This window comes from Poecilia reticulata, linkage group LG17, assembly GCF_000633615.1.
Source record: "Poecilia reticulata strain Guanapo linkage group LG17, Guppy_female_1.0+MT, whole genome shotgun sequence".
In the NCBI taxonomy this organism is placed as follows: Eukaryota; Metazoa; Chordata; class Actinopteri; order Cyprinodontiformes; family Poeciliidae; genus Poecilia; species Poecilia reticulata.
In genome coordinates this window covers 22597002-22610876 of record NC_024347.1, presented here as the reverse complement: position 1 = coordinate 22610876, position 13875 = coordinate 22597002, and the positions used below count along the sequence as shown (strand labels likewise).

The window sequence follows — 13875 nt, the reverse complement described above, 5'->3', positions numbered from 1 at the left end:
ATTTTTGACTGGCTCTCAGAGGAAGCTTGAAAGCGGAGCTTAAGCTGCTGCACAAACTGCGTATGTTTTTGCTGCAGTAGAGGAGTTGATGGCTAATTGTATGCTTGACTCCATGCACGTTGTCTGTCCTGTTAATTTGCATTCTCGGAGACAGTGTAGCTGTTTGCTTGTGACTGTGTGACTCTGCAGGAAGGAGTGTCCATCTGTGTGTGCTCTGATTTAGCGCTGTGAGGCCAGCAGTGCAGCTCCACAGGTGCGCGTTCTCAACTGCGCGTCCTCACCTGCTGGGCAGAAATTGGCGAGGCTTTGCTGTTCTTTTGAAGCCGTCCCTCAGGGGTCGACGTCTCTGCTCGGCTGCCAGCTCCGTTGTCAGTCAGGAGCACTTTGGAGTAACCTTGTTTTGTGAGCCTGTTCTTTTATCATTTATTGCCATTTTAGATGAAAGTATTGATGCTTTTTATGACTTAGCAAAAAAGAAAAAAAGTCGATTGCATTAATAAAACGGCTGCAGGTTGATGGCTGACCATTCGACAATTCTCCAATGAGTGGAATTTCTCTAGAATTTGATATCAGCATTTTCAACAACTATTGAAAGAGAAAGTAACAGTCATTTTTGTATTTTAAAACTTTATATCTTATGCCATTGTCCAAACGCTTCATGCTGTCCTTCATTCTTTGTGTAATTTTTCAGAGATCTGAGTGACCATGGAGGAGTTGCACTGCAAAAAACACAAAATCCTACCAAGTGTTTATGCCGAGTTTTTAGTGTAAATAACTTGGAACATCTGAAATAAGGCAAAACTAATGTACAAGTAACTTTTCTGCAAGATATATAGTTAATTCAGAACAAATATATGTAACATTTACTTCCATGTGACCTTTGTTTTTCTTCTTTTCATTATTCCTTTCTTGCCTTAATTCCCTTCCTAACTTCATGTGTCCTTCCACTTTTGTACCTATCTTCCTTTGTGGCCTTCCTTCCTTGAATTCCTCCTTGTTCTTTACCTTCATTGAATCCTTTTCTTGCCCCTCTGGTGTCTTTCATTTCTTCTTCTCTTTCTTTCTTTATAGCCTTTGAAAGAGAAACACACGTCCTCTACTTAACAGTCACCACTAAGTTATATTTTTTGTTATTCATCCTCTGTCTCACACCAAACCCAACAAAATGCCCAAACATTTTCTTTTCTGACCAGAGCACACATGTCCAATTAAAGCTGTTAGCAAACTTCACAAGTTTGTTTTTGCATAACTCTGTTTCCAAGTCTTGCGAGAACTACAGGGAAACGTCCAATCGTCTAAAATTTGGGAAACCTCCGTTAATGCAGCAAGAATTAGGAAAAAGCTGTAAATTAGATAAAAATGACCCATAATTTCACGACATTTATATTTTAGAGACAAATAAACGAGTTCACACTTTGATGTGGGAAGGTGCTGTGTTAACAGATTTTCTGTGAGAAGCCCTGCTCTGCTTCTAGGAACATGAATATGTGTGTTGCACACAAATATGTAACCAGATAAAGGACTATAAAAGAGACAGTGATACGAACTGATTGCTTAGTTATGCACTTCATATGGTTTCTGTTACAATCCTAATTTGTAGTAGACTGTAGTAAAAACCCCCCAAATACAACTACATGTGTTTATTCAGCACATTCAAAGCAATTGGAGTTGATTGGAAAAAAAATCCATTTTGAAATGAGACAATATTTATTACTTTTTATATTTTCTATCAGAAGGAGGAGGCCTGTAAAGGGGACCTATAATGCAAAATTCACATTTTGCACGTTTTATTACTTCCATTTGGGTCTCAACTGCTTCTTAAAACATGTTTTCTGGCAATGAGTTTATGTTTTTTTTGGTGTCTGGGTAACTAGCCGTTTCAAAACCTCCCAATTGTTGAGTCACAATCAATAGGCACTGCCCCGTTACCTAGCAACCCCATGCGCTGTACAATGGCTGCTGGAAAAAACAAGTGTTGTTGACTTACCGTCCAGAAACCACTTACTGCATTCTTGTTAGTTGTGCAGGAGGCCCTACTTCTGCTTTTCAGAGATGTACAGTTGTATAATTGCGCAGCCATTTTGAAGTGTGAATGATGTTGAGTTGGGGGGCATGGCCAGCAGCAGCTCATTTGGATTGGTTGATATCGTCAACCCAAAGTTGAGCTTGATCCTACGGATGAGACTCCAGCATGGTTGCCGTTGGTCACCAAGACTGTTTACGGATCTGGAGGCATAGTTGGAAAGAGGAGGCTTGCTGATTTTGAAACTCTTCAAAGATGATTTGGTTCTGTTGACGCCTGCAGTCCTTAACGTTTGGTGTCCACTGTTCCAATTTTCAGTTCCTGGATTTCAACTGGAAAAGGTGGTCAGCATCTGACTGAAGCGATAATTCAAGAGTTTAAGTATCTTAAACTCTGTTGTTATTTCTGAAGGAATGGCAAGATGTAGCAAGAGCTGGAAATCTGCATCTGCGACATATATATGGATGGATGGATGGATGGATGGATGGATGGATGGATGGATGGATGGATGGATGGATGGATGGATGGATGGATGGATGGATGGATGGATGGATGNGGATGGATGGATGGATGGATGGATGGATGGATGGATGGATGGATGGATGGATGGATGGATGGATGGATGGATGGATGGATGGATGGATGGATGGAAACATTTTTCAAAGCATTTTTTCCTCAGTTGATGTGAAACACCAAGTTAATCGCAAACATTTCAGTTATGGTCAAATGTTTGTTAAACGTTGAGCTGATGCTGCTTTGAAGAGGCAACTTGATCGTTTAAACTAAAATCTAGCTTTTATTACCAATTTTACCAGCTTCAAAAAAAAACATTTTTTCTAAATTAGGAAATGAATGACTCAAGGTTTTTTTTCTATGTTTTACTCAGAAATTACAAACTAAGAGTGTGTTGATTAGTTAAAAGCTGCCCTCCTTGATGTATATGAGTATTAAAGTCCTTTCTTTGTTGTTCTTCAGTAAAAACACTTCACTTTTATTGAATTCATGGCCTCTCCTTGTGTTTTCTGTTTTCTTTTGCAACATACTGGGAGATAAAAATCACTTCCACTGACTTTGAACCTGAAACTAATAAATCATCCATGTTTTTGTTTGGGGGGGGGTTTGCTTTGTTTTCTCTGCCTGTGTGCTGATTTGTCTGCATCTCTTTCCGTCTGAATGTGTCCGTTCTGTTTAGCTGTGTCCACAGTACTGGCCTGAAAACGGAGTCCACCGCCACGGACCCATCCAGGTGGAGTTTGTCTCCGCTGACTTGGAGGAGGACATCATCAGCAGAATATTTCGGATTTACAACGCGGCTCGGGTACGCAGGCGTTCGTTTTGTCTTCCCGGCAGAGAATGTGACGGCCATTTTCTCCTGTCACCTCTCTCACACACACACACACACACACACACACACACACACACACACACACACACACAGCGCGCATGTGGACCTGTCCGTTCAAGCTGTGCAGAGGCAGACTCGTTTTTTTTAACCACTGATTGGACCGAGGAGTGATTGCCAGAAATCTTTAGGACAGCTTGATAACTTTCCACCTGCTCTTAAGAAAAGGCCCAATCAGAGGTTCACACCAGGTCATGGAGACACATAAAGGTTTCCTGCATCAGATCTAAAAAACTAATACATTTTTTAGATRAAATGTTTGATAATTAGTCATGTTTTTAAGTAAAAAATRAAAGCAACAACTACGGTGGTTTAASTATTTTTAGATATAAATTTCTGTTCTCTTCTGACCTGTAGATCATTTTGTTCAGCTGATTTGTTTTCACTCAAAAGGTTCATGTGAAGCTTGATGTCAGTTTTCTGAATTATTTATCCTTTAAAAATTATTTATTTGGACATTTCTCTGCTTGTCCATCCATCCACCTGTTGTCCTATTCATCCCTACATCCATCTGTCCATCCGTCTATCTGTTCTTCCATTCCATCGATTCTTCAATCCATTTTTCCATCTGTTTTTCTGTTCATCCATTTGTTTATCTGTTTGTCCATTCATCCATCCATTGGCTCATCCACCCACCCATACATCCAACCATTTTTTCACCTGTTTTTCTACTCATCCATCATCCATCCATTTGTTGTTCTATTTCCCCATCCATCCATCCATCCATCCATCCATCCATCCATCCATCCATCCATCCATCCATCCATCCATCCATCCATCCATCCATCCATCCATCCATCTCTCCTTGTGTTTCTAACCTGGACATTAATGTTTGTTCTTCAGATGTGACTTTTGTTCACATTCTGCTCCTTTGTGGGTTTTTTGTTTTGTTTTCAGTCATTCAGAACATCTTTTGTTTGTCTTATGGAGGTTAAATTCATGAAACAAATGAGGAAAATATCAAAACCTTAACATATCAGGAGTTACCAGACTCCATCAGATTTACTTAATCTAACAGTTTAGCCCTCCCAGTCCCATGCTGGTTTCACCTGGGCTCACCTGAGTAAGCTCTTGATCCAGTCGATGGTTCTTCATTTAATTAATTCGCTGCGACTGGCTGAGGCAGCGACATGTAAAGTACCAGACAGTCTAATCACATATGATCACTGACAGGAGTTATTGATCGATACGGTCAGACATCTGTCTCCAGCAGCAGCTCATCCATCACCCTCCGTCTTCCCGTCTGCAGGATCATCTCTTCTTTACCCGTCTCTTTCAGCTCTAGCTCCACCTAGAGTTTTTACGCCAGAACTGCATCGAACCATTAACCCATATATGCGTGGTAAGCTGGGATAGATAACTGGTTTGTCTTGGCCCTCCAGCCTCAGGACGGCTACAGGATGGTGCAGCAGTTCCAGTTCCTGGGCTGGCCCATGTACAGAGACACACCCATGTCCAAGCGCTCCTTCCTCAAGCTCATCCGGCAGGTGGACAAGTGGCAGGAGGAGTACGACGGCGGAGAGGGACGCACCGTCGTCCACTGCCTGTAAGTTCCCCCAACCTGATGCTGACTAGGAGGGAGGCTGGCATTAGAGAGAAAACATCTCCACCTACTGTCTGGAAACCATCACTGCAACAAAAGCTCCATCCTCTGCTCTGGATTATTTTCTTTTTTWTTATTATTATTATAAAACAAAACTTTTCTTGACTCATTGTGACTTYTGCAGGAACGGAGGCGGCCGCAGTGGGACCTTCTGTGCCATCAGCATCGTGTGTGAGATGCTTCAGCATCAACACTCTGTGGATGTTTTTCACGCCGTCAAAACACTGAGGAACAACAAACCCAACATGGTGGACCTGCTGGTGAGGCGCACTCAGAAAATTCATCCTTAGACTCTGACTTTTGTAGATATTTAGATCCTGCTGTGACTCAGTCTGGTTTATATGGAACAACAGATGTTCAGTTGAGGCATAAATGCTTTTTGATCACAACATGAAATTTCTCTTTCCAACTTCCTTCAGATGTTAGGAGTTTAAGCACTAGCGCAGAAGCTAACACCTACAATCAGCACCAGCGTCACGGATTGGCTGCTTTGCAAATGCCAGCCGATACCATTGATCCCAGACATTTCAGCTTCCCATTATCTGTTCTATCTTTTGAGTATTTCAGACATGAAATCCAGGGTGAAGCACATTTTYCGTTCATAATTTAGAGTTGCRTTCCACATAAATATCTGCAAATACTGAACCATGAATAATCAGGGGTTCAATACAATGTATTGATCTCCATCCCTTCTTCTTTTCTTGCATATCGGCATTGGAGTATCATTCCAAAATGAAAGCTAGARCAGCTCAGAATTCAATTTCCTCCGTCTGGAATAAACTAAAGGTCTAAAATGTTATTCTCAAACAATGTTTGCTTTTTCAAATCTTTTTAAAGGGGCCTGCATGAAATCTTGTGCCATAGGTCGGGCTGAAGGTATTTTGTCTGTTTTGTGTTTTTATATCTTCACCTTGAGGAAGAAGAACGTCGCTCTGAGTCCTTACAATAATTAAGGACTCAGCAATGTGTATAAAAAATAAAAATAAATCTATTTGAGTTTTGAAGTGTTCTCACAGGAATAACAATGAAGTTGACTTCTGGTCAAGGATGAACTGAGGAATCAGAAATGAACAAGCCACTCAGTTTYCAACTGTCTGATTCGTGTCAATGGGTTTGTTTTTTACACGCAACAGAAAGAAGAAGAACATGATGTCTGACTAATGCTCAGGTTTTTGTATGTTGCTCTTATCCATGTTTATGTTTTCCAGAAATTATACAAATTTATGAATATTTTTATAACATTTTATTACTTTTCATCTCAAAATACCAGTAGCAAGAGCCCTAAACCCTCATGTTGTGCAAGTTACAAACATGTAGTTTCATATATGTTTGCTTTTGTTTTCCAATGTTGAGTCAATTATAGACATACGACTTATAAATGTGTAAAAAAAAACACAAAACGGAGGCGCTTGGTAGCTCAGTTTGTATCTCAGGCGCATCATGTGGATCACCGCAAAAACACAAAATTACAGAGTATGTTTGTCTAGATTCTAACCTAGATATGTTAGCACACCTGAAATAAACTAAATTAACTTACAAGTAASTCTTTAGCAAGATACAGAAACTTGTTTTAAGTCAATAATTCCTTAATATCTATGAAAAAGTTCAGTTCCAGTAGATTATTTCACTTAAACGTGGGGGAAATGTTTCGTTATAAGTGGAAAAAAATCTGCCAGTGGAACTAGTACTTCTTTAAAATAAATGTTAAGTAATTATTGACTTAAAACAAGCTCCTATTTCCTGCTTAGCACCACCATTTTTGGATTTAAAGAGTCCCTCAAACAGCTCAAAATAGGCATAACTGAGATTAAAATCTCAAAACCTAAGAATGATTGTGTGTAAAACATRAAATGAGGATGTTTTGTGTAGCTCATAGACCTATCCTAACCCAGTCAAGGAAGAATAATACGTCACCTCGTATCTGATTAGCTGATTTGACCACAGATATCTCATTTGTCTCTTATTTTTATGCGTTGCAGGATCAGTACAAGTTCTGCTACGAAGTGGCGCTGGAGTACTTGAACTCWGGTTAASGCGGAGCTCCTGCCATCTCCATGAAACTGTGGGACAGTGCAGATGGACTGCAGCTCACGTGTGTGCATTATGTGAAGAGTGTGTGTAACCGAGCCAACCGGAGCCAACAGGTACACACCTGACCTTGCCTGCGGCTCCTCTTTGACCAGCTCTCCTTTTCACCGTCCAGACGGGAAAGAGTTGTACAGGGTGAAGTAACGCAGCGGAAGAACCAACGGGAGCACAATGAGCGGTTTCATTTCCTCTCTGGATCCCTCTCTCTCTCTCTCTCTGTCTCTCTCTCTGTCTCTGTCTCTCTCTCTCTCTGTCTCTCTCTCTCTCTCTCTCTCTCTCTCTCTCTCTCTCTCTCTCTCTCTCAGCTGCCTGTAGTCGCGTGGTTGTTGCCTTGATCCTCACTGGACGGCGAGCATTAGACACTGTCCGGTTTTCCACAGGAATGCGCTGCGCTGTACATACTGTAACGTGTCCATCGTTTCCGTTTCTGCTCAGCTCACTTTTGAGAGTCATTGAATGCAGGAGCTCAAAGCTTAAATGTTCCTAATTGTCCTGTAAAACTATGACGACTATGGCTACATCTGCTAACTTGTTTTCCTGTTCCGGGGATCCAAAGCTTTATTTGCACTTCCATTGAGTTCTCGCTGTGTGCATATTGTAAATATTTCTGTAGATTATTTATTCACAGTATGTACTTTTTTTGTGACTCGCAGTAAGTGACAATCATATGTTCTATAGGTTTGGTTTCTTGATTGTACTGTATGCTTTTTCTCTTGTTTCTTTTCTTTTTTCTTTTTTTTTTGTTGGTCACCTTGTATGACAGAGGAAAGAAAACTGTAAAGAAAAGATCTATAAATGTACCTACAATATAAACATTGGAATATCTACCTGGATCTRCWGTMTTTGGAAAGATTATGCTGGGGCGCCATCTGCTGGAGCACCAGGGAACAACAGAAGGTTCTGCATTATTTATTTGATTTTAAAAATTCATAAACTGTTTCATACAGACGACATATTTTTTTATTTTAAAATCTTGGCATTTATATGCAGATGTTTTTTTTTAAATAGTTGACGATAAAATATTACAATGTGAAGCCAAAAAGGCTGTTATAAGAATTTATAAAAAGAAAATGATCATAATTATTACATTAATTGAAAGCTGAAATACATATTTGCATCAAACAAAAGTGTCTTAAGCAGGATTTTAAAGCAAAGTAAGTAAAAAACCAAAAGTATTTGAAATGAGTTTCAATCTCACATGATCTGTTTAGTTTGGTGATGAAGCAAAAGTCATGCAGCGTTGATTTAGATTATTTAAAGCTGAAGAATAAACAACTAAATACTGGCTCCCACAGCAAATAACTTGCAAAAATCCACAAGCTGTCCATTTTTTATTGCAGTAGCCCACTATAAGTTAAAACATTTAAGAGTAATAAAAGTGGAATTTAAATGAATAAATACTGAAAACACATCAGTGAACCATTTCTCTGTTACTATTTAAAAGCCTTTTGCTCGTGAGGAGGAAGCTGTCCTCTCGCCCTCCAGACACCAGCAGGGAAAACAGTCCCTTATGAGGACGATCAGGAATTGCAACATTTGTGTCCTTTATGGTGGAAAGAGTGGATTGTTTTTCCCGCTCACTTCTCTGCCCTCTGTTGGTTTTTCCAGTCTGGAGCAGTGCAGCTGCTGCACCAGATGKAAATTGCATTTGTCTGTTCCTCTTTATTCAATCTCTCTATCATCTAGATTCCTGGGTCTGCTCTGCTGCTCTCTTCTCTTCAGGTTTCCTACAGTATTTAGGTGCCTATAGGAGAAATTAATTTTGCATTAATTCATTTTGGGGGGAAAAAACCTTATAATGACATAATTTCAGTTTCAGCAAACAGCAAGTTGGCATATGGAAAGAATCTACTGGCTGGTAACAAAAAAAATACAAAATGGTCGCAGATGATTATTTTTCACTATTTTCAAGATGATCAAACCATAAAAATATAAAGAAATTCGCAAAATATGAATTTTGCATTGTAGGTACCCTTTACAGGCCTTCTCCTTCAGGTAAAGAATATAACCAGTAATAAATATTGTCACATTTCAAGATGGATTTTTTTTGCTGTAAAACCAGCTGACCAAAAGTGCTGGAACTCTGCTTGGGTTGCTAGATAACGGGCTGAGCTTCCTAAGTGAGAGGCAGTGCTTGCTGATTTGCAACACTACATTTGGAAGGCTAATCCTTCCAAGATATTGTTTTTTGGTGTTTGGACAGTTTGTCAATGCAGTAGAGACCCAAGTAGAAGTACAAAAACGTGCAAAATGTGAATTTTGCATAATAGGTCCCAGTTACAGTATTTTATTTGGAATTTAGGTGATAACTCAACACAAAGAACCATTTTTGCTCTCTGTTCAGCYAAATAAAACATACTTAAGGCTGCAAATGTTAAATTAAGTATTGAAAAACAGACAGTTGTCATTTTTATTAATATTTACAACAGGCAGGCTAATTTGTGAATAATTTCTTCCCTTTTCCAGCAGCCATTGTACAGAAAGTAGGTATCCAAAAAATTTTTCTCAAGAGTAGAGATACTTCATAATACATTTACTCAAGTACAGCGTAGTAAAATACTCCTAAAAGAATTATTTTTCCCCAATGTAACTGAGTCAGTGTTAAGTAGTTACTACCAAACTCTGCATATTAGCAGATTATTAAGGCATCACAACGATCCCATTGCAAGAAACTGACATTAAAAACACAGGATTTATGTCTGGTGTGGATTTTACTCTTTAGCACCAAACATAGATTATGTTGCTATTATAGGAATTTGTGAAGAAATATTTCAAATAAAGCAAAACAGGATTGATTAAAGATCATTATAAACCATTGGACTGTATCAGCTGTATGACTTATAGCTTCTGTTGAGTCACTTATTTGATAGAGACCTCCGAATAATTACCATCAATCAGGAAAACACTGCCAGGCTTTTAGAAATCAGGAGTCATCTCCGCTGACTCACTTCACTGCGTGGACAAAAATAGTCAGGAGAGTTTCCAGATAATTTGCAGCACACACATAAATGCATCCATTATGAAGGTGTGATGTTTGAAGGCTTCTTCTTCCCTCCGGCAGTGAAGCTCCAGCTCCAGAGGAGAAGCTGCAGCTCCACCAGAGGTCAGTGGACGATCATATTCAAGCTTTGTTCCTGCAGCCCTGTTCTGCTTCTCTGAATTTGGGTTGCTCTAATTGGGCTTAAATTATGCAAACATCATTCATCTCTTGGTAATTCCTCTGTTATGAGTTTCATTTAAGCAGCCTTGGATGCTTAATGAGCAGCTCAGCGTTGTTGAAACACAAACATCATTTCCATGTTCTCCCTCCGTCTCATCCTGCAGATTTTAAAAAGACAGGAAGCAACTTTCAAAAGGTCTTTGTTGGCTGTGCCTTCACATGCCGTGGCTGTGCCGCCTTGAAGAGCGTTGGAAAGGAAGAAATACTTTCTTGGCTCATCTTCATGGAAGCGCAGGGTCTCATCTTTTCCCTTTACAGAATGTTCCAGCTGGGCAGAGCCACGGGCAACAGAGATGCATCATGTTTCATTTCCAGAGATTTATTTCTGTGTCTCTGGTGTGGTTTGGGTCTCCATAGCGGATGTTCTCCGAGATTTTATACAAAATTGCACACAGCGGCATTAAACTGTGTTGATTCCCTGGAAAGTGAAGAAATACGATGACTGGACTTTTGTAGTCGCTCACATGTTGTTTGGTTCTTTACACCCAAAAGGCCCAACACCTTTTTAAAAAGGCTATCAAGTAAATGTGAATATTCATCATGATTTTCAGATGTTTGTTGGCCTGTCATTTAAATTGCAACTAGTTTGTGGATGTAAGATTGAGAAAGTAAAATGTACTAGTACACTAGTACAAGTCTAGTACACGGGAGGTACTAGACTTACAAGCCATTGTATGAATTATCATAATTTAAATTACTTTTTCTTAGATTTGAAAATTTTTATTTAAGCTTTTAGTCGTTCGTTATGTTGCTACCTTCATTATTCTATTTTTACCTCGTTTCTGTCTTCCTCTCATTTATAATGGCGGTTGGCAAGCAACGTTTTGGTGTGCATTACCGCCACCTGCTGGAATGGAGTATGAATCGGGGCGCTAAATATGAAATATATTACACAGATTTAGAAATTAAGCCAACAAAGGATGTGTATGTGGCACTATGAAAGTGAGTCATGAAACTAGCAGCCCCCCATTTTGTTTTTGGTGATGATCACTCACAGCCAGAAACTAGCGTTAGAATTTATTAGAGTTAACAATGTTTGGGTTTCGCCATCAGAGGGCGCTCAGCACCATATGCAACAGCGGGTGACGCTCTGGCGGGCTGAGGGAGTGGACCTTACCACAGGGGCCGCGTTTCATTGGCTAATGCCCCTTTTATGTCATAGCGCAGTTACCACGTGCGTAACCATCTCACAAACACAAGCTACAGTAGTAAACATATGCTAAAGTACATTGTGGACTAGCAGACCGGCAGAAAGTTTTTGCGTCAGGACTCAAAAAAGAATGGTTCTCCACTGTCAGTGGGGTATCTGTACAGGCGATGTCAGGTATCCTGATCGTGTTTGTGAAACTAAAATTCACAGATTTCCAAAATCTGAAACGGAATGCCTTGCTTGGATTAATGCTTGTGCACGACCACATTTGCAGCTCAACCGTCATAGGATCAATAAGAACAAAGTGTCTCCTGGTGTAAGTATTATTGCTTTGCTTTCTTTGTGTTTAGTGAATGAAAAAAAGAAAGTCAATAATAAACACATCCATTATGAAAACTTTTTAGCCAAGTACAGTATAATGGCAGTAGCGATACAACTTCTACACCTTGAAGCCTGTCTGTTAGAGTCTTACGTTAGCTGAACATATCAATATGTTGATTTGTTCAACATATTGATCTGTTGAACAGATCAATGTGTACCGTATCTGACATACATTAAAGATTTGATTTAACCTGAAAAGGCTTTTTACTAAACTGTAATCGTGTTAGCCACGCTAGCACCGAGTACCGTGTATAAGTCCTAGGCACATTCAAACCCTAAAAACCATGAATGCCCGACTCACCCAGCCTTGCAGGAACAATAGGCATCAGTGATCTTGTCCACAGCTATATTTATGCTGAGGGTCTGAGGATCTGCTGTTTTTCTCATCGATTGGTAGCATTTAGCTGTGACGCGCACAATGTTGGAGGCATCGCGTGGTTCAAACACCTTGATGTCGTCCAAAAAAGATGACATGAACTTGTTGGTTCCCCTGTCCATTGTTGTGGCTGATATTTTTTGAAAATCCGGCAGAAATGATAAACTAATCGACTCAGAAATACTCTGCTGAGAGTTAGTCGAAATGAAAGACGCCATGTTTACAGAAACTAAGCTCCGCAAGGCTTTGTCTGTGAGACATGCAGCCACGTGGGACTTTCGAGGGGCGTTTCTGGGCGGAGCTTGGTAAGGTCCATTGCCGAGAGGACAGTTTGTTGCTGCGGATGTTGGGAGCAGCAACTGTAACCGCTGTATTTTCTTTTCGCAGGTAAGCTGAGTATTAGAATGTATAGCTCATAACGCCAGTAGCCTCCGATGGGTACGGAATGACAGAACAAAGGTGCTTCAGTATAGCTGCATTACCGAGCTAGATGTAAAGTCGGAGTTAGCACCAGGCTAAAGTAGCGAGGCTAATGGCTCGCGCTTATGTGGGCTCGGTGGGTCGGCTTAATAGGGCCGCAAAATGTGTTATAAACTTATGTATTGTTTGAGTTCAGTGAGTTAATGAAAGTATGTTTGAGTAGTTGTATGGTGATGTCAGTAGGGAGTATGTGTATTTGTTGTAGCACCATATGCAACAGCGGGTGATGCTCTGGCGGGCTGAGGGAGTCCGCCGTTGCCAAGAGGACAGCAATGTTGCAGCGGATGTTGGAAGCAGCTACTGTAACTGCTGTATTTTCTTTTCGCAGTTTAAACTGAATGAATATGCTACACGAGGAGTGACCCGGCCCATCATTTCCTGCGGTGTAACATATATTCTCCAATAATTTTGTCTTCTGAAGAAACTACAACCAAAAAGAAAAGGTTTCAGAACTAGAAAGTTTATATCAAACTCTTACGCTCCAGTTACCTTTTCTCTACTGAATATTTGGAGCAGAATAATAAAACATGTTTCTGTGTTTTTGCTACTGTTTCCCAACTTCCTCCTCCCTCTCAGCTGCTTCTCATCAGTTCATCAACTCACCTGTTTTCCATCTAGTTAATTTTAAGCTGTCACTCTGTTTTTCATGCCTTTCGTTCTACTTTCTCTTATTTTTAAAATCTTTTTTATTGAACTTACAAGCTACAACTTGCGTCACAATCATTATGCCTTGCTGAGGGAAAGTTAAAAGGTAAGAATTTAATTATCTGTATTTATTTTATTCATCTCATCTTATACGTTTAACTTCCTCCACAATAATATAAAAGAGACAAAAAATAATTAAATCTGATTTAAAATTAGCTCAAGTTTACTGCCATGTCCTCGTTTATGTTTCCTGAAATTAAGTTACAATTACAATAGTGTTTGAATAATGTAATTTTTGTAAATTGTGCTACTTAAAGTAGTTGCCATCCAATAACTTTTTATGATGTAGTATTTTTAATATTTAAATGATATAAATAGAGTCCCGACCACTTTTTTAATCACATGACTCACAAAGTAGGAAACACTTTCAGACAGAAAACTTACACAAGAAGTAAGAAGTACAGAAAGTATCACCTTTATATATATTTTTTTCTGTGTTGTAGAACG

General features: G+C 39.6%; 2 protein-coding genes across 9 annotated transcripts in view; both read left to right on the top strand.

Moving 5' to 3' along the window:
* The window catches only part of LOC103479737 (protein tyrosine phosphatase receptor type M), a 199910-nt gene extending 191967 nt beyond the window's left edge, over nucleotides 1–7943 (top strand). For all 8 annotated transcript variants that reach the window (XM_008434350.2, XM_008434348.2, XM_008434355.2 and 5 more), the window contains 4 exons: nucleotides 3216–3341; nucleotides 4808–4971; nucleotides 5153–5288; nucleotides 7008–7943. In XM_008434350.2, coding sequence (XP_008432572.1) covers nucleotides 3216–3341; nucleotides 4808–4971; nucleotides 5153–5288; nucleotides 7008–7061 — 480 coding nt within the window. In that variant the 3' untranslated portion in view covers nucleotides 7062–7943. The remainder of the gene's footprint in view (nucleotides 1–3215; nucleotides 3342–4807; nucleotides 4972–5152; nucleotides 5289–7007) is intronic.
* A 5454-nt stretch (nucleotides 7944–13397) lies between these two features.
* LOC103479736 (transmembrane protein 200A) overlaps nucleotides 13398–13875 on the top strand; it is a 33238-nt gene continuing 32760 nt past the window's right edge. Inside the window, exon 1 of the mRNA XM_008434345.2 lies at nucleotides 13398–13474. The gene's annotated coding sequence lies outside the window, so the exon portion shown is untranslated. The remainder of the gene's footprint in view (nucleotides 13475–13875) is intronic.